Source organism: Fusarium musae, chromosome 10 (assembly GCF_019915245.1).
Source record: "Fusarium musae strain F31 chromosome 10, whole genome shotgun sequence".
Taxonomy (NCBI): Eukaryota; Fungi; Ascomycota; class Sordariomycetes; order Hypocreales; family Nectriaceae; genus Fusarium; species Fusarium musae.
The window spans coordinates 2,307,491-2,331,710 of NC_058396.1; the positions used below are offsets into that span (position 1 = coordinate 2,307,491).

General features: G+C 48.6%; 9 protein-coding genes across 9 annotated transcripts; 5 read left to right on the plus strand and 4 right to left on the minus strand.

Moving 5' to 3' along the window:
• Positions 1-903: 903 nt before the first annotated feature.
• Positions 904-1,412, minus strand: J7337_012953 (uncharacterized protein; the record flags this gene model as incomplete). Its single annotated transcript, XM_044830449.1, has 2 exons — positions 904-1,353; positions 1,404-1,412. 2 exons carry the CDS (start codon positions 1,410-1,412, stop codon positions 904-906), a joined length of 459 nt encoding a protein of 152 aa, XP_044675365.1.
• Positions 1,413-3,141: 1,729 nt separating this feature from the next.
• Positions 3,142-4,440, minus strand: J7337_012954 (uncharacterized protein; the record flags this gene model as incomplete). Its single annotated transcript, XM_044830450.1, has 5 exons — positions 3,142-3,356; positions 3,455-3,563; positions 3,621-3,755; positions 3,815-3,902; positions 4,115-4,440. The coding sequence occupies 5 exons, from the start codon at positions 4,438-4,440 to the stop codon at positions 3,142-3,144; spliced, it is 873 nt and encodes a 290-aa protein (XP_044675366.1).
• A 2,398-nt stretch (positions 4,441-6,838) lies between these two features.
• On the minus strand, positions 6,839-8,149 carry J7337_012955 (uncharacterized protein; the record flags this gene model as incomplete). The annotated part of the gene is made up of 1 exon (XM_044830451.1): positions 6,839-8,149. One exon carries the CDS (start codon positions 8,147-8,149, stop codon positions 6,839-6,841), a length of 1,311 nt encoding a protein of 436 aa, XP_044675367.1.
• A 407-nt stretch (positions 8,150-8,556) lies between these two features.
• On the plus strand, positions 8,557-11,157 carry J7337_012956 (uncharacterized protein; the record flags this gene model as incomplete). Its single annotated transcript, XM_044830452.1, has 1 exon — positions 8,557-11,157. The coding sequence occupies one exon, from the start codon at positions 8,557-8,559 to the stop codon at positions 11,155-11,157; it is 2,601 nt and encodes an 866-aa protein (XP_044675368.1).
• Positions 11,158-11,991: 834 nt separating this feature from the next.
• J7337_012957 (uncharacterized protein) lies at positions 11,992-13,440 on the plus strand (the record flags this gene model as incomplete). The annotated part of the gene is made up of 1 exon (XM_044830453.1): positions 11,992-13,440. The coding sequence occupies one exon, from the start codon at positions 11,992-11,994 to the stop codon at positions 13,438-13,440; it is 1,449 nt and encodes a 482-aa protein (XP_044675369.1).
• A 613-nt stretch (positions 13,441-14,053) lies between these two features.
• On the plus strand, positions 14,054-14,754 carry PRDX1 (Peroxiredoxin-1; the record flags this gene model as incomplete). The annotated part of the gene is made up of 2 exons (XM_044830454.1): positions 14,054-14,160; positions 14,229-14,754. The coding sequence occupies 2 exons, from the start codon at positions 14,054-14,056 to the stop codon at positions 14,752-14,754; spliced, it is 633 nt and encodes a 210-aa protein (XP_044675370.1).
• Positions 14,755-18,490: 3,736 nt separating this feature from the next.
• On the plus strand, positions 18,491-20,143 carry J7337_012959 (uncharacterized protein; the record flags this gene model as incomplete). The annotated part of the gene is made up of 2 exons (XM_044830455.1): positions 18,491-19,114; positions 19,136-20,143. 2 exons carry the CDS (start codon positions 18,491-18,493, stop codon positions 20,141-20,143), a joined length of 1,632 nt encoding a protein of 543 aa, XP_044675371.1.
• A 723-nt stretch (positions 20,144-20,866) lies between these two features.
• Positions 20,867-22,159, plus strand: GCN5_2 (histone acetyltransferase; the record flags this gene model as incomplete). Its single annotated transcript, XM_044830456.1, has 2 exons — positions 20,867-21,046; positions 21,098-22,159. 2 exons carry the CDS (start codon positions 20,867-20,869, stop codon positions 22,157-22,159), a joined length of 1,242 nt encoding a protein of 413 aa, XP_044675372.1.
• Positions 22,160-22,832: 673 nt separating this feature from the next.
• Positions 22,833-23,812, minus strand: J7337_012961 (uncharacterized protein; the record flags this gene model as incomplete). Its single annotated transcript, XM_044830457.1, has 2 exons — positions 22,833-22,916; positions 23,000-23,812. 2 exons carry the CDS (start codon positions 23,810-23,812, stop codon positions 22,833-22,835), a joined length of 897 nt encoding a protein of 298 aa, XP_044675373.1.
• Positions 23,813-24,220: the final 408 nt, after the last annotated feature.

Below are 24,220 nucleotides of genomic sequence, written 5' to 3' on the forward strand. Positions count from 1 at the left end.
AGACTATAATCTTCCAAGCAGGGTATATCAATTCCAGCAATCTGTGCCAGTGATGCATGGTGATATTTCATCACAGCCAAGCCGTTTTAGAACAGAGCAGCGGCATTATGATGAAGTCAATTTGGAGACAAGTGGGCCGAATTGGCTTACAATCATAGCCATCATATGTTCCCTGGTAGCTGTTTGGTACTACTTTGCGAATCCGGTTGTGGATTGACTTTCAGACAGCTTTGAGGCTTGAGTGAACCTTTGTGGCAGTATTTTTCTCATTCGGTTGCCGCCCCAAAAGGATGGTCTTTAGAGTTGGTAGGGGGAAGGAAAGACGGGATATAAACTCTAATGGCAAACGGATAAGTGGCAAGGTTAGGAGACAATCTAGATTGGGGCCTGCTATGTTGTTTACAGAGGCATCCTGATGGCTTCAGCAAGAGGTAGACTCGTCTTACATTAGATTTAAATAGCAAGCATGTTATCACTTACCCGTATTCTTAGGTCTTGATAGCGATAAGGGCTACTGTGCTTCCATAACTAGGTTTTCTCTGCCTGCTCACAACTTAGACATGTGTTTCCATAACATCGTGGATAGACTCTCCAACGGGCCACTTGTCCAGAGTTGCTGGGTATTTTGCCGATACATATGGTGTTCTTTCAGCCCTTGCCCCATCACCCTCCTAGTTGTAGAATCGAGTATTCAGCTGGATCTAGTATCTAAGATTTAAGCTGTCTACAATCTAGCACTGTCACAATCGCTGCCATTTATAGACAAATCTCACTATTCTTAATACAATCTTCAATTACCGCATATCTTCTTCCAATTGACACAATGTATTCTCAAATTGGCAGTCATCATAAATTTATACCAAGCCCTTTTTCTTAGCATCATCGGGGAAAGTCCCCAGGCGACTAGTCGCACATGGGTACATCAACGTAATGTCTCAGGCCACCAATATTACCAAAAGCAATACCGTTGTTGCAAGTAGCACTGCAAGGGTTATCCTCCGCCAGATCATCAAGAACCTCTCCATCAAACTCTTCTCCGTTGATGCTCAACTTGGCACCGCAGTCATTGAAGTCCGCATCATCACCAATGGGCTCTCCAGCATTGAAGATGGTAGCGGTGCCGCCGCACATGTCGAACTGCGGGGCGCGGTTGGAAATTGAGCACCAGTTCTCATTGAGAGTATCGGTCAACATGGCTGATCGACTCTCGTCACAGGGAGATCCTGCGGCGAAGGCAACGTAGTAGATGTCAGGAGGGGCGTCACCGAGACCAGCGACAGCAAAGACTCCGAGGCAGACATTGCCGGCTGCAGCGAGGGCTGGAAGGGCCAGGAGAGTTAAGGCAGAATGCAGCTGTGGATGTTAGTTTCTTTCACTGCCCTATGGCTGAGTCTAGGACTTACTGGGATCATCTTGGCTATTGGGGTAAAAGAGGATGATTCAGAAAGTCTTGTTTCTTTGACTTCCAGATGAGTTGATTGGAACGTTTGTTGACGGACCAAGAGCAACGGGAAGGCATCACATATTTATAGCCATCTAGATATCACTTCGCTGATTCTTTCATATATGGAGGAGCAGGATGATAATCCTGCCTAAGTCCCGATTCGGCTTGGAGGACGAAAGCATCCGGCGAATCCTTCAGGTATCATGACACATACTTTGCTATGAAATTAACTCCATACTGTGATATCTGGAAGGCTCATCCTCTATAGTAATCAGACTGCAACTAATAAGTCCAAGACCGACAAGGTCAAAACTGCACGACTACGAACGGGTGAGATCTTCACTGAGCTGAGGACCCGCACTCAAGATCGAGATCCTTGGCAGTCTTACGGCCCGCTCCCTATACGGGGCGGTGAGTCTCTATTGGCTGTCGAAGTGCGGTTCAGCGCTTGATCTCGATATCCCGCTGCAGAGTCGGAGAATTCATTCATCCTTTCACTTGCTCGGGGCAGACTCAGTGCCAAGAGGCGACAAGTTGCCGGCTTCCTGTCAGCAATCCTTCGTCGTAACATCACCAAAGTTCCACGGGATGGATTGATATGGCTCATGCAAAGTGTTGAATGTGACTTGGCTTATTGCGGGTAGTGGATTGCTGTTCAGAGGTCTTGAGCTTAAGCTTGCTTATAGCATTCTGTAAAGTAAGCAGCTAGCCAAAAGTCAGCCCAGTCATTCTCTAGCAAGCCTGAATGACTAGAGCTATCTTAACAGCTAATCTCATCTTTAAGGCTTCCTACAGTCTTTCATTCTCAGATCTGATCTAGTTAAAGCGTATCGCTCATAACTTTTTGGACTGCTTATTTCCCGAGTTCACGCTTCTGCTTCCTTACCTTAGTGGCCTTGTGCGACGGTCCGAGAGTTAGCACCCAGGGCATATGCCATGAAATGAGCTTGTTTCTCTGGACGATTACTTGGCACAGCAGCAATTCAATAAGCGAACCTGGTATATAATGACGCAGCTTGAAATCCTTCATCACATTTGCATCCTTGCATATCTCGTCCTGCGGACTATTGCGGTTAAGGTTTTCCAGCCACGGGGAATAGTTTGGTTCCGATACAGCTCAGAGTCAGCGCTAGCTGGATACACAGAACGTGGGGGTTCCAGGCCCATTATGCACAAAGAAATCTTTTAGTATGAAGTTCTTGTTCCTGCTTCCTGCCCTGTCGATAGGACCATGTACGGATAGCGGGGGGATCAACAGGAATTTGCGCGACTCTGCTTTTCGGACATCTCTCCGTCGATCAAAAAATCCTCGGATCCTACCGTACCAGCTCGGTCAGAGACGTCGCCGGTTCGGTAGATGCCTGCACGATTCCCTGTTTCCACTGGGCTATGGGCGTCAGAGTCGCTATACATTACTAGCATTGTGGGCTACTTCATAACCCCGTACCCAGTTTAGGTCTAAATTATCATCACAGACCTTGACAACATGCTAAAAAGAAACTTCAAAAGCTACCTGTAGGTTTAGCCACAACTACCTGACTTTAAGCTTCTGCAGTCCCGAGACGCAAGCGGCAAATAATTAGATAGAACACTGGGAAGCAATGGAATCCTGTCTTTCTAAAGCGTGTTCAGATTACAATAGATCTTAAGGTCTGTCAATCTCATGCTCTCTTCCAGTATTTGACAAGTCGACCCAATCAGTTTCCAACCTCTGTTACAAACTTATCCAGAATTTCATTCACCTCATCTGGCTTCTCTAGCTGGAGCCAATGTCCACCAGTAACTTGCTCAACTATGAAATCGGTCACGAAAGGGCGCATCTGCTCTGGGATGTCCATCGCGGCAGTAATAACGTTCGTGGACGTGATTAAGAGGGTTGGGTGCGTTAGGATATAGGCATCCGTTGTGATTTCTGATTTGTTGTTAGTAAAATATGGAAAGCGAGGTGCCAGATAGTAGTCTCTAGGTATTAAGAAATGAAGATACTGCTCAAGGAGAGGGATGACATACTTCGCTCATCTTCTTCGTTGATGTTACGCAGACCAGCCCTATACCAGTTTATCGCACCTCCATAGCCACTTTTCTCCTTGGAGAAGGCGCTTTTATAATATTTGTGATCCTATTCCATGTATGTTAATTCTCATGTAACGTTATGCATCAAGCGTCGAACTTTTACCTCTGATGTCAAATGGGCTGGCAACTCGGTAGTCTTGCCCTCAGTCAACCAAGCGCGTAAGCCGCCCAGAGCGCCTTTGTATTTCTTGGTGATCTCTTCATCGGTACTAAAGTATAGTGACTCCACGGATTCGGACTGCAGTATTGCAAATAGCTTAGTAAATCGAAATGCTAACGACCAAGGAAGGAACTTACATGTTCATCTAGAAGCGTGGGAGCATCGTCGTCATCGAAAAGAAGGAAGTACCCCAGGATCGAAAACCCAAGTTTTGCTTCCACTGATCTATTGATATGTTGTACCGCCGCGGTAGTGAGGCTACGGCCAGGGGGCATGTATCCGTGGTCGATGTACGCATAGGCTGAAAAGCAATCGGGATGATAATTTGCTAGTCGTGACAAAAGGAAACAGCCCCTAAGGGATGGAGCGTCAGCATCGTTGCAACCCTCTATCCATTTAGAGCAACTTGAATTTGATAGCCAGGAAGGAGAATGAACTTAACATACCAGTCATGTGCCACGCCCACAATAGTTCCGATGCCCTCTGACGTCAAGATTTCAACGATGTCCCTTGCCATATCCTCACCCTTGTACATCTCCAGCTCAGTCGGTCTTGACGTCTCCCCAAAGCCAAGTAAGTCTGGTGCTATGATACCATAGCCCTTTGCCTTGAAGAAGGGAATTTGATGGCGCCAGTGATACGAGGTTGAGGGGAAGCCATGTAGGAAGAGAAGGTATCGAGTGTTTGGGAGTCGGGGCAGGATGTGAATGTAGGAGTAGTTGAGTGCGCGGGTTGTAGTGTAGGTTGAGTAGGAGAAGGCCATGGTTGATTCTACTTAGTTAATACGCCGGGTATAAACCGATGTTAGATGAGTAGTGAAGTTGAAACTGTCAAATATTTGCCGTACTGCGTCCGTCTTTATATCCCGTTTCTCTCTCGCCAAAAACCGGAAATCTCGGCGTTTATAGATTCCTGAATCTATCCTACTATAGACAGAGCCTTTTGCCTACCTAGCAAGATCATAAGACTTTTTGCCAATTGAGGTTAGTGATGCGACTTCCCTCTGGCTCGGGGTTTCGTGGTCGAATCAAAACACGAAAGTTACGCTTTGAAGACTGCTATTGGTCGCAGTGTTCCACATTCACATCGCCTAATGGCAGAAAGCTAGACCAGTGAGCAGTTGCTACCCAGTGTATATCTTTATGTACTTTTGCATCGTATAATGCCTTTAAGGTCAGGTCGGCTAGACCTAATGAACTTATTATTCATTTGATGCAAGTAACTATTTATTTACCTGTACAGGTATTGTTCAAGCAAAATGCTGCAAATACGTCATTTGCGTAGTGAGCTGATGCATAGCACCAGAAAGTAGATGATACCTCGTTGATGAACTGCCAGCCTCGCTATTTGGCCCAGCCCTTCTAAAGAGTGAAAGTGTCATATCATGCCTCGCGAGTAGGTTCTCAAGCATGGAACAGCTTGCCTGTACATGTACCTCCACCCGATTATCGATATCTAGAAGAAATTCGAGATAGCTGAAGAGCACGCTCGCCAAAGTAGCAAGCTCTATACTCCGGGGAGATCCATCAAGTCGACCTTGGAGATCCAGGATGGCCATACTATAATGCCGTAGTGAAAAGATAATCGCCGCAGTGCTTTGCCATACGTTAGGATAGTAACGTCTGCTTGCCAAAGCCCCAATCGCCAGGGCCGCATGATGTAATGCTGGTTCAGCGAGAGTGCCCTGGACGATAATATCTTCCCATTCAGCGACCTCGAAAAATAAAGAAAATTCCCCTGCACACACGACCCGAAAGTACTCCATGTGCTGATACTCTCCAGCCAGTAGAGGCTTGGCAGAAGGGTATCGCAGACTACAAATGAGAGGAGTCGCAGTGTGCCGCGGTGCCCCAGGGGAAGCTGACGACGCGAAGTCACATTTCCATCCCGCTCTTATACAAGGTGAGCAAGCGGGTCTTGCCTCGTCGCACTTCTTGTGCCTGCTTCTACTACTGGGTCAACAAGACGATTCTATCGGGTGCGGGAGGGGCGTCCTTACTTGCATGTCAGACATCCCGTGGTGACTTTCTTAGTGCCCCGGGCACCATGACGTGGTTTTCTTATCATCGATGATTTATTATTGTCGTCACCTAGTTTCTAATGCTGGGATTCTTTCGTCTACTCAATGGAAGGATCGAGGGGTAAGATTACGGAGAGAATTAGTTAAATAGCGCATAAGCCTCGCAGAGAATGATGCTAAGCGTCATCATCATCCAATCACAATAGCTAAAGCCTAAGTTGGTGCATGCTAAATGATGCATTTCAGGGAAAGTGATGTTATTATCCGGTGATATCCACCTAGTTTCCTGCACACAGCTCGATCGGAATGCATTATCATATTGATCTTGTCGTGTCGCATAAAACGACCATTCTGATTAAGCGGTTGTAATATAGGCAGTAGGCTACATGAAAGGCATCCCGCTCTACATACGCTGCGCCCGTTTCCGGAATTCAGTTTATCACGCTTTGTAAAGTGCTAAGGCTGTATCTATTTTGCACTTTCTTTCTGTCCGCAATGATATCCTAAACTATACAGCCGCAACGTAGCAGGCTTCCCTCCCTCTATACCAGGATCTTATAAAGTTCTCTCTTGGCATCCTCTTCACTCACTACATCAGCTTCCATTCCTTTTCCTCGGCGACTTTGAACTTGAAAAAAGGCTCCAGAGCGTCTTGTTGCTTCTAACTCAGACTGGACAATCTCGTCCGATAATCACCATCCTCGTTATCCCCAAAAAAACATGAGATCTAAATATCTCCAGAAGACAAAGTCGAAAGCCCAGCTATTTCTAGCTACGTACCCAATCACCCACTCTTTACTTTCCTAGCTCTCCTGCATCTGCTGTGAAAGTGAGAAAGTCCCGGTTTCCGAGAGTTATGTGTTTTTCAGACTATCTTCTTTGTTTTCCCGTGACTGAAACTTTCTCTCCTCATCCGGCAGGGCAGAAACAAAGGTTTTGAAGCGTGGTTCGTATGCTTCCATCCACTTCTCGTATCCACCTGGCCAGTACTCTGGGTACTTTAGAATCCACCAGAAGAATTTAATTACTTATTATATATTGGGTTTACTTAAATCAGAAAGTCAACAGCTGGTTAGCATCTTTCTTGCCGAGATCGCGTTGCTGTATCACTAAGCATGATCGCTCTCTACTTGTCCTTCAGTTAAGGTGACTGTGGATGCTCTGTCTCCTCCGGACTATTTTTAACCGTGTATGGCTCTAGCCAAGCCCACCCAGTAGCCATGTCCGCCACCGGTAGGCTCACAGCACGGCTCAATTCGCCATTATCAGCAGTTTCATTCCCGAACTCTAGGATGTGAGAACCCTGCATCAGATCATCCTGGGTGTTGAACGAAGGAACATTAGAAGATATTACTAGAGGCCCTGCATTGAAAAAGGTGGCCATCCGAGCTAGACTCTCCTGCCAAGTCCATGACGGTAAAGATAGCTCTTTCGGGGGCAGTATAGCTGTGAATGCATGACAGGGAAGGAATGGATCAACGAGGGCGCCTACAACAATGCCGCTGAGTTGTAGTTCAAGATCACGCTGCGTCGCATAGTCTGCTGGTGTCAGGACGCTCGAGGGCGTGATGTAGTGAGCCCGGACTTGAGGGTAGTTCCCTGAGGCTATAGGTATGATGGGTCCTTCAGATTGATCATCGTTTGTCGTAGCTGTTGCAGCCGGAGGATTTGTTATGGCGAAATGCGAGTATATCTTGGTGAGATCTAAGGCGTCGCCCTGCTCTACATCCTCAGCGGCCTTGGGTAGAAAATACCCGACAAGGCCATCAAAGTTTGGTTGCTTGTCGCCAATCTTGATAGGAAAAGAATATTGTTGGGGCGGATCTTTGTCCTCTAAGCGTGGCGGTAGTAGAGTCGGTGACGGCGCTGGATCATCATCCATTTGGCTGGTACACTCTGGTCCCGCAAGCTCTAGGGACCATGCCATGTAAGCCAGAGCTAGGGGGCGTCCAGTAAGAGCACTTCCAAACTCAGCATAGCCAGGGGCAGGCGTCTTTGCAGATGAGGCGCGCTTAACCATGTCGATAAACTTGCCCAGGCACGGAGTAGATTGAGCCAGAGTCTTGACTAGTCGCGATAGCTGCTGCATATCCCATCTGAGTACCTCTTTTGGGTCATCGGGCTGCTGGGACGGTAGCCAAAGCGGTTTATGCGACAGATCAGAACTCATCTTGTTTTCTGGGCCAGCTGGCAGTCGAAGCTCCCGGTAGAAGATGCCATCTGGGAGAAAGAACTGCAGGCCACTATTCGCGTAGTTGATGATAACCCAACCCCAAATAGGCTGATCCCATTCGTTTGCGGCCTGCCATAATGGCTCATCTGGTTCCTTCGGTTCTGGACTCTCGTGAACCCCGCGATTACCATCACGTTTAGCAATCTTTTTGTGACTGCCAGGGCCCGGAATCACAAATAGAGAGTTCAAGCGTGATTGTTGGTTGATTTGCGGTGGCATCTGGATATGTTCGCTTAGCGGTTCTGTTTTGGTTTGCACAGGTTATATAGGTAGGTAGTTTCTGATGAGGTACTTGCGAGTTGGCTAGAGTTCGAAGAAAAGTATTTCGTCTTGAGGAGGCAGGGAATGATCTGACCCTCGTGCGAAGAATGGGGGTCAGATCCACGAGTAGTCTAGACCCTGATATCTGAGCAGCTGAGGAAAGGGTGGGTGGGGGGAATCAATAGTCCGATTTTTAGCAGCCTATACACAGAGTCACAGACCCCTTCGTCCCTGCATTAACCACCACTGATCCACCACCACCATGAGAACAGGGAAACTTAACCCTCCCCCCTTCAACTCTCGAGCATTCATACTCGCCATTTCTCAGAATTACTCGCGATAAGAATAGAAAAGAAAAGGCCAATATGCCTCTTTTAAATCAGCAATATCGACATCTCACCCTGCGTCATGAGCAGCGGCTACTGACAAACAAGCCATCTACGCTAGCTCCTGGTTGTGCCCAGTTCAGCTCATACTACTTGCCGTCGCTGAATGCTGGCAAGCACACAACCAACTTCTCTCAGAATGTCACATCTACGCTCCCGGACGATCAAAATGGAGATCCCAACCTGATCGACAGAGACCCTCCGAAATCCCGGCAACGCAGGACGGTGAATTTGCGACGACAGCAGCATTTACTGGCTCCGCAGTATAGCCTCCCCGAAGACGCAGTAGTGTCGGTCTTCCCCACCCCGGGTCACACTGCTCAATCTCTCACTCTTCCGCATATTGTGTTGAAGAATCCGCACTGTCCATGGGAACGGGACGTTGTTGACAAAGATGCCCACGATGCCGACTCTCTCAACTCTGTTCCATGGCTTGCATTGGTCATCTTCACGGCGGAAGAGTTGGCGTTGGATGTGAATGAGCGCGGTGACTATCTTGGCATAGCGCCGACGGAAGAACCAACGGAGACGCTAGGCTTCACTCTCAATGTCAAAGATGCGACAGCAGAGGGCAAGGTTCCTCGGCCTTCTGGAAGAGGTGTCTTTATATCCAAACCAGATGGCGAGCAAATAGCCAGCAGGTCATCGAATACTATGGACCTAATCACGTTCCCTGCCGCTCTCTTCCATAAGCTTTTTGTCAGGACTTCCGAGGATCAGAACGGTAATCAGGTATCCAAAGGAGACATCAAGGTATTTCGTTTCCTTTCGCATGTCCGGACGGTGGCCACGGACGGGATGTTGTCAACTGCTGAGACAGACGGAGAACCTGGGACCTTTGCTCTCAGCATTTCCCCACGTATTGCCCCGCAGACTATTACCACTCCAACTACACTCTACGCACACCTCATCTCTCTTCAAGGCGTCCATGGCTGCGCTCCGCCTGATTTGAGCACAGGTAGTAAGGCTCGAGTAGTTATGACAAGTCTCTATTCATGGTCATACACTTCACTACCACCAGACACTTCAAGTACTGTCCACACATTTGAGAACCTAGACAAAGGTCTTCCAGTTTTACATACCGATCGCAAGGGGTCAATCGTGACAGACAAGACAGAAATGGAAAAGCTGGTGGCCAAGCGCTTGGAGGAGGGATTCACCCTGACGAGATATCGAACCGTGACAGGAGAGGTTACGTCTGGCTTACTCCGAGGACCGCTTGTTCCCGTCAAAGTACGTCATCCACGACAGAGTGGCATGATATTCCAGACAAACGTTGGTGCCGATCTGAATATCTTGGACCCAGACCTTGGCTTGATGGATTTGTCATACTCGACAGCCTGGCAGGTTGGTCGAACACTCGCTCAGGGAGATTCCACATTCGCGACTGCTCTTGGGCGTCTTCGGGGTGTCTTGTCCAAAGAGGCTCTCTCTAAATCCAAGCCAGGAGTCCACATGACCCTGGGAGCATCCCGTGACACAGTCTTGAGCGAGGCAGCCAAAGTCGTCTCAAGACTGCAAGGAATGAACGAACAATTTGCGTCCCCCTCTTCATCACCAGTCTCAACAAACCGCTGGCGCAGGGGGGGGCCTAGCGATACGCCCGTTAGTTACCAGAGTATCCCCACCAACCGTGATTACGTTACAGTCCAGTCGTGGATTCTCGATAAGCTCCATCTAGCTGACGTTCCTGCGCACTACCTCATCGCCGACCCTTCCCACGTATCCCCCGAGACGTTGCGCTTCTTTCACGTTGATGAGAACTGGACTGAGGCATTAATAGATGGTGCTCTCAGCCTAGCGAATCAGTCCACGTCTGAAGATTACGTTCGGTTAGCTATCAAGAAGCAGCTCCAGGGTTTTATCAACACACCTCTCGAAGGTTTGGGTTACTGTCAGCAGATGCCAAAGTATGGGTTCATCATGCGGTCAGAGATACTGGTCCAGTTCCCTGACTTGGTCGTAAGTCCTGAGTTCGCCAAAGTGGCTAGCCCAAACGATGAAGAGGATAAGATCAAACCACAGGCACCCATCTTGATACAACGTCGCCTTTCATCTGATATGATGCTCGTACTATTTGATCGAACACCGCCTGATCTGACGGCCCTCGAGTTTACGTTGCCATCCCACCAGCAGCCATTTGTGATTGGGTCAGGTTTGGACAGAGACAATCTCAAAATAACGCATCTTAAAATCTACACAACTGAGCCTGAAAACAGTCCGCAGCTGGAGCCGCCTTCAACAGTGAAGGAGCGACACATGCCCTTGGACCCGGCGCCCCGACCTTGGAAGGCTAGTGAGTTTGTCGACATAGACTCAGGCGTGATGAATGTGGAGCATTACGCAACTGTTATTCATTCAGTACTAAAGGACGAGATGGAGGAAAGCATGTACACTGCACAAGGACCGACGTCGGCTGTCTTTGGCATCCAGCTCAATGAGCCGATCGACACGCTGAGAATAGCGATTCCTTCTAACTTGCAACCTACGAGGGTCGAAGATTGCCATAATCCGGCAGCGGGGGCATTTACATTCCATGTCCCCGAATTTCCGGCTGGCGATTCCGTTCCCAAGGCATAAATTTCTGTTTGCGAAGCGAACGCCGCCGTCGCTAAGCCAGTGGTGCAGCTACCGGGGCGACAAGTGAGTTTAGACTCTGTACCTCGCCTATTAGACCATTTGGCCCTGTCCTTAAAGGTAATCTTCCGGATATGAGGTACGCGGGTTTCCGTGATTCGGAGAACTCTAAAGGTGTGAACTTGGGCACACGAGCTTGTTGCTACCTCTGGTTAACGTACTGAGTTGCTCGCCGCCGGAAGGAACCAAGTATGTATTAAACTTGCATCTCAAAGTTAGACAAAACAGGGTTATCGATGGGTGGGAGCGAAGCGAGGAGAAGAGAGTGATCTTTAATGACATATCAGAACGTGATAGTTAGGAAGAGTGTCACCATCATAGTAAGACATGTACAACAACGAACCGGCTACAACGTATCATCCTCCCTAGCAATACCCTCGCCACATATCGCTATTCCATAAAGTAACATCCAAAATCCATCCAAGCTTAGAAATCGCTCCATCAGCACATCTCGGATATCCGAACCTCTCCAGAAATTACCCAAAACGGCAAAACGAAGCCCGTAAGATAATCCAACGTCGCTAGTTTCAAGTTTCACAGCCTATGACAGCTAAGTATTTGTGAAATGCTGACGGGATCTACAAATTTCTCGAAAGGCGTACGATTGACATGCCAAGGGGATTGAATAGCCCCACTGATCTGGACATAGAGGGCGCGAGGGTAGCATTGGTTGATGGAGATATATGCGAATACAAAAATAGAGACGTAGATATTTAAGATGGCCTTGGTGACATCAAGAATTGAGGACACAAACAGACAATTTCGCAGTATTTCAACATGGGTTCTCTTCATCACAATGACGAGCTTGAGGCAGTATGCTCAGCTTTGCAATCCATAACTCAGCGTCTAGTATCAACGACTCAAGATGTCAAAAACGACCCCATCATCAAAGTCGCACAGCCCTCAGACGTTCCCTATCTCCAAAAGATAGGAACACCAGGTCAAGCGCACTCAATCGACCAAGTCCTGGAAGAAGCCTTCACCGCATTCGACCACCGCATGCGCGTCAATCACCCTCGCTTCATGGGCTTCATCCCCTCGCCTACATCGCCCGTCGCTTGGCTGGGTGACATAGTAGCCAGTGCATTTAATGCACTCGGTGCTTCCAAGCTTCAAGCCTCAGGACCTGTTGTTATTGAAAAGACGTTGATTGAGTGGTTGGCGGGGAGGGTTGGGTTTCCCGCCAGTGCAGGGGGGATTTGTGTCTCGGGTGGTTCAATGGCGAATTTGATGGGGATTGTGCTTGCGAGGGATCGTTTTGTGCCACATGGTGAAACGGCAAAGGCAGTTGCGTATCTTTCGGATCAGACGCATTACTCTGTTGCCAAAGCTATGAGAATGCTTGGGTTCGATAAAAAGCAGATTCGGCGATTACCTGCGGATGAAAACTTCAGGCTTGACCCGGTTCTTTTAGCACAAACGATTCAGGATGATCGCAAAGCTGGCCTTGTACCATTTTTGGTGGTTGGAACTTGTGGGACGACAAACACGGGCGCCATCGATGCTCTACCCGAAATCGCAGAGATTTGTAAAAAGGAGCAGATCTGGCTGCACGTCGACGGCGCTTACGGCGCTTCAGCAACTCTATCCACAACACGCCACGAGACAGTCGCCGGGCTCAAGTACGCCGACAGCATGTCATGGGACGCGCACAAATGGCTCTTCCAAACCTACAGCTGCGGTCTTCTTCTGGTAAAAGACAAGTCCAACCTTGTCAGAAGCTTTGCGAACGAGGGGGATTATCTTCGCGACGGTGTAGCAATTGAAGATGAGGATATTCCAAACTTTTGGAACTACAGCATGGAGCTCACTAGACCAGCGAGTCGCGCTATGAAGTTGTGGTTTACGCTGAGGGTTATTGGTGTTGAGAGGATTGGGGAGATGATTGATCATGGGTTCGATCTTGCTGAGCGGGCGGAGGAGGAGTTGAGAAAGTTACCTGACTGGGAGATTGTCAGCGCTGCTAGCTTGGGCGTTATAACATTTCGTTATGCGCCCTGGGGGTTGACCGAGGATGAACTTGAGATTATCAACAGTGGTATTTCAAAGAGTCTCATCTCAAGCAACAAAGCCGGGATTTTGACAACCAAGGTTCGAGGAAAGGTAGCTTTGAGGATTTGTGCATTGAGTCCGCAGTTAGCGTTAGACGACATGTCCGACATAATCCACGAAGCCAACCTCCTCGTCACCAAGAGCATAAAAGCTAGCAATGGAGTAAGAGACTAGATTTTTCTTTATCAGATTAATAATAAAACAATCATGATCAACATAAGATTCCAAAGAATGGCAGCGATATCGCAACTGATAAGATGGACCGATAAAGCGAGTGTAGGGTGAGCTCGGTATTCCGAACCGAGCTACTCCGAAGACCGGGCCGGATATAGACAGATGCGTTGATTGGCGCTGCGGGTTTGGAATCAAATTGCATCGACTCCGCAGACGCCGCAGGCACCGCACGTGGATTATTCTCTTCCAGAACGCGTTTGTTCGGCATTCACACCGTTCTAGAGATAAGTCAGTCCACATTTGCGTCACCGCCACCAAAGAATTCACGAGTCAACAGCACTAATTACATAAATTTGCCCTTACTTGCTCACGGTTTGTTATCACGATACTGCCGTAATGACGGTATCAGCTAATATGGCGCTAAAATTTGATGATTTCCATTTTGTTCCATGACCGGGCCCGGCCCCTGATAACGCGGGCTCCACATTGATTGCTTTTTCCTGAGACGCTTCTTAAGTCGCGTCGAAGCTTTTTAGCTTTTAAACCTTTTCTTCCTCCCCTTCTTTTCGTCCTTCTAGATTTCTTCAATCGATATCACGAAACAACCATCACAATGTCTTCAGCTTTTGTTCAGCGCCCTGCTCCCGACTTCTCGGCTACTACCCTCTTCCCTGGAGGTGAGTTCAGAGACATCAAGCTCTCTGACTTCAAGGGACAATGGTACGATTTCACGCTCCCCCCTCCCCTGAGAACCTGGATGGACGGACATACTGACTGATGCTTCGTAGGGTTGTTCTTCTCTTCTACCCCATGGACTTCACCTTCGTCTGCCCTACCGAGATCATCCAGTACAACAACGCCCTCGACCGCTTCCGCGAGATCAACACCACCGTTCTCGGCGTGTCCACCGACTCCCACTTCACCCATCTCGCGTGGGTTGAGAAGCCCCGCAAGCAGGGCGGTTTGGGCCCCGACCTGGAGCTCCCCCTCATCGCCGACAAGTCCACCAAGATCTCGCGCAGCTACGGCGTCCTCATCGAGGACGAGGGCATCGCGCTCCGCGGCCTCTTCATCATCGACCCCAAGGGTGTTCTCCGCCAGATCACCGTCAACGACCTCCCCGTCGGCCGCGACGTCGAGGAGACGATCCGCCTGGTCAAGGCCTTCCAGTTCACCGACGAGTACGGCGAGGTGTGCCCTGCCGGATGGCAGGAGGGTGGAAAGACCATGAAGGCTGATCCCAAGGGAAGCCTGGAGTACTTTGAGGAGCAGGGAGAGAATGGTGAGTCCCGGAAGCGACCCAGGACTGAATAAAAGACCTGGGCACACCATTCGTGGACAGTGCAAAAACAATGAACATTTGTTTGACTAAGATTTGTAATGTTACAGGAGCTAAGGCATAGATGCTAGATTCCAATGAGACTCGAATTCCAATCAACACCCGCCAGTAAAGAAGAAACAGAAGAAGAAGAGAAAACAAGACCGCGCTGCTACCGGTAGCAATATGACGAACGATCCAACGCGATAATAACGAATACGATCCTTATGTTTATGGAGGGCGATGCACGAGTGCGACCGGTCGTCTTTGACGAGATACGATTAGAAAGTAGACTTAGACCTAGACTATAGACATTCCTTGAACAATGTATATTGATGGACAATTCTTCTCAACGATTTGACCGTGAATTAATGTCTTGCACGGCATTTACAGTTGCACCGTTAGGGAATCGTGTTCCCACTGTGAGTGCCTGAAACGCGTCGTATTCAACAAACTTAAACCCATCACCCTGGTTACCGCATTTCCGTCGCAATATCCGGACATGCTCGACAACAACAGAAAATAGCTTCAATGCTGAGTTAAACGTCATGTACCGACCTTTGATGGTTTGGAATGGGTTGAGATACACCTCAAGCTTCATCTGAAGTTGAACCCTGATGGCGATTAAGCATTTCCGATTGTCAGTGGGACAGGTAGTCATACATTTCGTCTTTTGATATAGCATCTGAATCAAGGTTTACCCAATCAGGAGACAATCGAGTAGCACCTTTCGAAAAGTGATGGTATACCCCGTGAATGCATGCTACTTGAAAAATCCTTATGTAGTAGTCCTAGAACTAGTCCTTTTACTATGCTGGAGAAGCATCTTTCTGTTCTTGTATCGAATAGATAAATTTTATCATCTACCTAGGGTAAGCCTCTCCCCATTCTTAGCCAGCAATGTATCTACGCACTATCCTCATTCAATGGATCCCAATCCCATACACTCGAAGAAGGTCCAAACTCATACTGAATACGGTTAAAGTATGCCAGCGTATTGTCCCGCCAGATATTTCGAGGTCCCGGCTGCGGTCTAAAATTCAGTCCCTGCCGAATCTCCTCTCTGCACATATCTCGTGTATATAAGATATGTCCATCTCCACAAGGAACCCACTTCTCCGTATCTTGTACGTCAGCTTCAAAAGTGCGTTCTGCTGGATCAAGATTTATTACGTGGCTGAACTCCGTGCTGAGGGAGCTGAGGTGAAGACTCTCCGGGGCGGGCATAGTTTCGATGCATGAAAAGACAGGTGACCATGATCCGCCTACTAGAAGAATGACTTCGAGAGACAGCTTGGTGATAGTAGGGTGGTTTGTCAAGAAGAGAATCAGGTCGTCTGGTCGCAGGGGAAGACCGCGCAGAGAAAGGTCCCTCAGACAGCCGAGTCTAATCTTCTGGCTGATAAAATAAAAAGCCCTGGAGTATTCTGTGAAAATGAGATTATCTGGGCGATAACAATGAAGATCCAGGGATGTGAGATTGTGCATAAATCTAAGAACTGCGGCTGGGTCGGCACAATCATCCAGATCCCACTCTGGATGTGGCCTGTAGCCAGAGCTTGCTGCAAAAGCATGACGAAAAAGGGGGTCTCCTTGGGCAGGCGGTGATACTCCGATGCTTGTATTCGTGGAGAAGCTCAGTCTGAAAGATCTGATGTTTTTGCAAGCATATGCAAAGTCATCCACGTCCACCGCTATCCAAGAAGGCTCAACATGGCTGATCTGCAGACTACATGCCGGCGTATCGGGAAAGATGTGGAGTTTCTCAAGTTGGATCCTGCTGCGGGATACGGCCAAGATGACGATGAAGTAGATTTCGGATGCGGCAGCCCAGATTGAAGGCCAACTTGATATCTGGTGGTCGGATCGATACCATCGATGATGTTCAGCTGGTGAGCAGGTCTTGGTGCGACCTCCGATGATACAGGCGTCTAGATTGATAACACGAAGATTGACAGCGATTCTAAAGATGCTGGTTAACGAGCGAATGGCCTGGCTGCCACCGTTGTCTGCATCTTGTTGTATTCTTGTCTGCATTCATTCAAGATCTTGCTGCGCCTCTTGTACTTCTTCATCTGTACAATCTACGTTTCTCTCGCGCAGATCTTCAACGCGTTGGTGATAATTCTCTGTATCACGGCGGAGTTCGTCCTTGTCGAACCCCGACCATTTCTTTCTTGTTTGAACAGTAGCTTCGGCTGGCTGGGTGTCATAGAGCGTTGCAACAACAGTGAGCTCTCTCAGCACGGGCCCCAGCTGAGGGTGAGAGACTCTATCTGTGAGAGATTGTAAACTAGCCAGAGATAGATCGGTCTTGGCAGATCTGAAGAAACGCCAGTGGATGGTGTTGGTGGCTAGCTGGCGTGAGGTGAGACGTAAGTTGGTGAATGATGCGATGTCAAGATGGTAGAGGATGATGTCAAGAGGAATTCCGGATAGCCGGCTTAATCGATCCGAAGGCGTCTGTACCAAGGAGTCTAGGTTATTCATATTGATTACGCGTCGTGGTTGTTTACGAGATACTACATGCAACGATGAGGATAGAAGGCTAGCGCAGCAGAACCGCAGACCTTTGGGAATTCTGGTGATGGATGATGATTACGAAGGATTAAGGACAACTAATTACCGCAAGAGTGCGGAGTAAGCAAGCTACGAATACTGAAGCTGAAATCCAAATGCATTCTCAGCCGCACTCAATTGCCAGGATAACCTCGGAGCCGAGGAGATAAGATAAGGCGAATGAGGATAAGATAATGAGTAAACTTCAAACACCTGTCAAGGCCTCACAAGAAATGCAATCTACGAACAGTTCACCACAAAAAAAGAAAACATCCTTAGCAAGAAACTCCCAAGACTATTTATCTTACGTCAATCGACGAGCCTCCTGCCGCAAGATCCGTGATACAAGACTTGGCGGGGTTTTGTTTCAGGATAGTCAAGATGAGACCATGACAGCTAACCCAAAACGCTGGTGAAGGCGCCAACTCATCCCAAGTTCGTATAACATCAGTCATTTCTCCTCAGTCTCTGGTAGCAAGGCTGAAACCGAGAAACGGGGCCTCCAAGGCCGGGACCAAGGCCTTCCGCTGCAGGGAAACATCGGCCAGGAGGTCGCCAAGCCCGCCAATGCGACGGTTTCAAACAGGGGTTCATGCTCTAAGGTTATCTGACTTAACGTTATGCCTCTTAAGCTTAACCCAACTCTATTGTGCTTTTGATGGTTTGTGCTTTGATATACGGGCAGGGGAGGATGGGAGCTGAATCAATGCCGAGACAAGTACACATCTGCCAAGATGCCTCCTCCAAACACCGACTCCCTGCGGCGAGCCAACTTTCCGAGCTGGGAACGAGGCGCGAGAAAAAATCCCAAAAAATCATGACATTTTGGAGCGGATTCAACACTGGCCGAAGGGTAGCCACGTCTCATGTTCCCTGGATGAAATGCAACGCCAAAACATCATGGCCAAGACGAAGAAAAACCTCGCTTTTCCCGTCGCTTTTAGCCTTTTTCTATCCTTTCATCCCTTTCACTCTCTTTTTATCTTTTCGCTCTATTTCCGCCTGGAGCGTGTTTTGTGATCGTCCATTTCCCCATTCGATTCTTTATTGTCGTTTGTTTCTTTTAATTTATCAAACTGCCGTTCATTTTTATATCAACCCACGCGATCTGGTATCGCCGAGTCGAAACTTTCCTTCCTAATTGCTTATCTCTAATCAAGAGGCTGGCCTGCCATGCACTTTTCAACAATCATTTCTGCTTCTGCCTTTGCTGGTCTGGCGACTGCTTCTCCGTCGTTCTTTCGAAGAAATCCTCCTGCTGAGGAGGCTGCGCCCGTGGCGTGCGAGCCGGTCACTGTTCATGAGACGGTCCATGAGACGGTGCACGTGACGATACCTGGGGAGGTTGTTCATGAGACGGTTCACGAGACTGTTCATGTGACTGAGGTCGTGCACCAGACCGAGACGGTGCATGCGACCGTGACGGAGGTTCAGCATGTTTCTGTTGAGAAACCAGTCACAGTCATCGAGACTTCGATCGTCCACCAAGAAGTCGAGAAGCCTGTTACAGTCATCGAAACGGTTCACCAAACGATCGAGCAACCCGTTACTGTAGTTGAGACTTCTGTTGTTCATCAGACAGTTGAGCAGCCTGTTACAGTCATTCACACCCAGCCCGTCGAAGTCGAGGTCGAAAAGCCAGTCACAGTTATTGAGACTGTCCACCAAACGATTGAACAACCAGTTACAGTTGTTGAGACATCTGTTGTACACCAGACCATCGAGCAACCTGTCACAGTCATCCATACCCAACCGGTCGAGGTCGAGAAGCCTGTTACAGTGGTTGAGACCTCAGTGGTTCATCAGACAATTGAACAGCCAGTCACCGTCGTTCACACTGTACCTGTTGAGGTTGAGAAACCTGTAACAGTGGTTGAGACTTCTGTCGTGCACCAGACAGTTGAACAACCTGTCACCGTCATCCATACACAGCCCGTGGAGGTTGAGAAGCTCGTCACAGTGATTCACACCCAGCCAGTTGAAGTGCCAGTTCAGGTACCAGTTACAGTCATTCACACTCAACCAGTCGAGGTACCTGTTGAGAAGCCCGTGACTGTCATCCATACATCCGTGGTCGAGAACATAGTGGTCCATACTTCAGTGGTCGAAGTCGAGAAGCCTGTCAATGTCGAGGTACCCGTCACAGTTGTGCACACTCAAGTCGTTGAGAAGCCGGTTCAGCAGATCCACACTGTTGAAGTTGAGAAACCCGTCGAGGTTGTTCATACGGTTGAGGTAGAGAAGCCCGTGCATGTCACTGTGATCCAGACAGTCACCGAGCACGTCGCTGCTCAACCCACCGCTCATCCCGTGGAGGCTCCTCAAGAGCATCCTGTCGTGGTCATTGAACAGCCCGAGCATGAAGCACCAGCCCACGAAGCGCCCCCCCATGAGACAGTCGTCGTGGAGGCGCCTGCAGCGCCTCACGAGACCGTTGTAGCTGAGCATCCTGCCGCGCCCCCAGCTCACGAAACACCAGTTGTCGTCGAACACCCTGCTGCCCCTGCAGCACCAGCTCATGAGACGTCTGTCGTCGTAGAGCACCCAGCAGCACCAGCCGCGACGATGGGCCACGAAGCGCCTGCTGCCGAACATCCTGCTGCACCAATAGCGACCATGGCGCACGAGGCTCCAGCAGCTGAGCACCCGGCTGCACCTCAACCCGCGGAGCCTCATGAGGGTGCAGGAGAGATGCCTATCGCCGAAGCGGAAGCCCTACAGCATCCTGACATCCCTGTCCTTCTACCCTCTGGCGGAGTGTCGGTTAAGAATGCTACAGTGGCGCCGACATATCCTGGCCGTCGCGCTATTGTCCGCAGATGGTGATTTAACTAGATTGCTGTACGAGTAAAATACACTCATGATACCTTAGAATGGAAGGAGGATGGAAAGGATAGCGCAGGCACAATAATAATGATCTGGACATGGTTGGCCTGGGATAAGTCTTGGATAGGATAAATGACTACAAATTGACATAAAATTTCCAAGCTTGCATGTTTCCGTGACTTGATCCAATCTAGTGCCATCGCAATTTTTGATCTCCGTGTATGTCTGAGCTTTAAGCCGACTTCTCTTTGGCTTGGGTATAAGACAAATCAATCATAACTTCCAGGCATTACTAGATACCTGTCAAAAGCCCCCGCAACAGGAAAACAGACATCCCCTGCCCATTCAGCGCCTTAGATAACAGCCCGCTGTATCCTGCGCAGTCATAAAGTACCAAGTATGGCTACCCACCAATCCTTGGACCGCTCTCTTCGCTGCTTCTAATTATGTATGATTCATCTCACTTGCAAAGTTCAGACAAGCCCGATTGCATAAAGCCTTAGTAGGTTTCTGTTGGTCAAGGCTTTTGTGAAATGATTGGCATATTAACTCGTTGTTTAATTGGCCTGTTGGTTGTCAATGAATTCACTTCGCTGGTCACATGGCTGGTCAGGTGCTTGTAATTGTCCGGAGAATATTATTCAAACCGTTCTCATACCTTGAATGACCTCATTCTTTGTTCTTTACACATCGCTCGGAGCACTTTTCCACCACTTGATACAGATGGACAGCGAGGCGCATCCGCTCACGGACAGGCAAAGTCTCCCTCTCGCGAAGCGTTCAGCTTCAACGGAACCAGAAACTGAATCCGATGCCAAAAGACTCAAGAGCTCCAATCAAGAATCGGACAGATCAGACATAAGGCTCTGGGATATATCTAGCAGAATACCCTTCCCTGACAAAGTGAGTGCGCTAACCACTTTATAAGTGTCAGTTGGCCTAACTCATCTAAAGCCCGCTGTGGTTGAAAAGCGAAATGGAGAAATAGAGTATCGAGTTGTCAATAACGATGGCACACGAGAGAGCATGGTTATTCTCACAGGACTCAAGTGCTTGTTCCAGAAGCAACTGCCGAAAATGTCAAAGGACTACATCGCACGCCTCGTCTATGACCGTACCCATCTATCTATCGCCATTGTGAAGAAGCCCCTGGAAGTCATTGGCGGTATATCATTTCGAGAATTTCGAGTACGGAAATTTGCCGAGATCGTCTTTTGCGCCGTTTCATCAGATCAACAAGTTAAAGGTTATGGCGCCCATCTCATGGCCCATTTAAAGGACTACGTTAAGGCAACGTCCCCGGTAATGCACTTCCTAACATATGCAGATAACTATGCCACTGGGTATTTTCAGAAGCAGGGCTTTACGAAGGATATTTCACTTGAGAGATCCAACTGGATGGGGTATATAAAAGACTACGAAGGAGGAACGCTGATGCAATGCTCTATGGTACCCCGGATACGCTATTTGGAGATTGGACGAATGCTTCTCAAGCAAAAAGAAACCGTGCTCGCAAAAATCCGACCTATGAGTAAAAGCCACATCATTCACCAACCTCCCCAGCAATGGGCCGGTGGCATCATCACTCCAATCGACCCGCTCACTATTCCTCATATCCGGGCAACCGGTTGGTCCCCAGACATGGACGAACTGTCAAGACAACCACGCCACGGGCCTCATTTCAACGAGATGCGACGGCTTCTGTACCAAGTTCAAAACCACAAACAAGCATGGCCTTTTCTCCAGCCAGTCAACAAGGACGATGTGCCCGACTACTACAACGTCATAACATTCCCGATGGACTTATCGACGATGCTCGAAAGACTGGAGCATGATTACTATGCGGCGCCAAGGGATCTTGTTCGTGATCTCAAGTTGATTTTCAGCAATTGTCGGAAATATAATGACGCAACGACTGTCTATTCCAAGTGTGCGACAAAGCTGGAAAAGTACATGTGGGGACTCGTCAAAGAGATCCCTGAGTGGTACAGTTTGTTAGAGGAGGATGAAGAGTGAAGAGGCCAAGGATAATATACCTACGCTAATAGTGCATAACAATTATTGTATATTTTATGGAATTCTCATCAAGTAGGCGGTTCTAATCATACTGCGTTTGTTCTTTCCTACAAGCCATTGCACTTGTCGATTACCCATTCAGCACGTGGAACAAAGTGCACAAGCTGTGAATACTCAGCAGAGACTACTATGCCACTGCTGTTGCAACATGATCTCATGTTTAACAGTGTCGTACGAGCTCTGCGCTGCCAACCAAACCAAATTGCCTGGCTGATGTCTCCCAGCCTTTCTCCAGCGGGCCTTGGTCTCATCTCTGACATTAAATGGCCAACTGCAGTGGGCAATAACTTTGAAGCTATCACGCTCCACAACAAAGTTGACAACGCAAGCTTCAGTGTCTGTTTTGTTAAAGACACATAGAGCGCTGAGCCTTGGCATCCTGGATACTTCCCTGCCAATATGGCCAAACAACACATTCGAGTTGTTGGGGAGTTCGTCGAGTAATGCCTGGTGAGTCCGTACGCACATAACCTGAACATTTTGCAAATGATACCGCATGCAGAAGAATTTCGTAATGTCAACTTTAATGTCCAAGTACATGTTGGTAAGAAATGGACATGATAGGATCAGACGATCACCAAGGCTTGGACGGTCCACAGACGGCCTTGGGCTGTTAAGCGGTTTCGACGAGGGTTGCTGTTGGATCCTGACCTTGGTCATAGCCGGATTCAAGGTCTTTAGCAGTTTTTGCAGCTGACTATGGAACTTATGCTCAGTTCGCCAATGCGCATGTGGTCTAACCTCCCATCGAAGTTCCCTCAGTCGCGGAAGTAGGCTTACAATGTGAGCAATAAATTCCGGGTCAAAGTGACGAACACTTCGTCGAAGGATCGATAGGCCCGAGATGACATGGACCTCAGGACCCAGCGTCCCTCCGAAATGCACGTCTAGCTCCAGCCAAAAGCTAAAGTCGAGCTCGCCATCGTGCAGCATTTCATGTCCGTGGTACGGAGGAGCATGAAAGATCTGGAGCTCACTTGACAGACTGTTATGAAAGTCCCCACTGCCAGTGTCGCTGGGAGGATTGAGTGCCCGGTACTCTTCCGCGGTCTTCTGCCAATGGCTTTTGGTATCAGCAATGATCTCTAGCTCAATGCCCTCGTGATGACAATCCCCTCTTCTCCACTGGAAAAGCTCCATAAACAGGCCTCGCAAAACAATCGTGAAAGCACGGTTGTTTTCCTCCACCTGATGTTTCAGCCATGAATTCTCCCTTTGAAATCTCGGCCATGAATAATTGCAATACAGCAGAGGATCCATCTGTGAAAGAGTTTGCATTTGCTGATGTACGTTCGCGAATTCATCGCGATCAAGAAACGGATCCCGACTGTGTTTGTGAACCGGAAGATCGAGTTTGACGCCAATGTATTTGAGGTACTTTCGGCGGCGAAGATTCATGAACGCGGATGTGAATGGCATGATATCGGATTGTGAGACTTCTACTCGCTTGAATGTGAATATCTCGAACCACTCTTGCCATTCTCGGGATACGCTGGCATATTGTGCGATGGAGCCTTTCTCATGGATGGTGGAGTGGACGACAAAGTCGAGTATTTCTAGTCGAGCCTCCGCGTAGAGACTGTGCCAACGCATTTTGGCCTTCGGTTGAGGGTTTAATATAGTTGTTTGCCGTACTGGCCGTCGCGAACTTGCACGGATGGTTAAGCGAGCCATTGTTGCATTGGGGAAATCTCTGAATGAAGTCCATCCAATGAGGGGACAGTAAAAGTTAGAACTCAAATATATAATGGTTCCTGTTTATGCTTTTGAATTAGGGCATGCACGTGTATCAGAGTTTCCTGGAGTTAATGTGATGTCTGGCCGTGTACTTGAACTGTAACGGCGATACAGTTTTGTCTCTGAGTGGCTGGATAGAAGTGTCCAGACAAGATGGCCAATAGGGTTTCGGGCGAACTCTTGTTTAACTCAGGTCTTTGGACAAGATCATGCGCCTTGAACTGTATGGTTGGTACAGAGAGGGATCCAACATCGCCAAGAGAA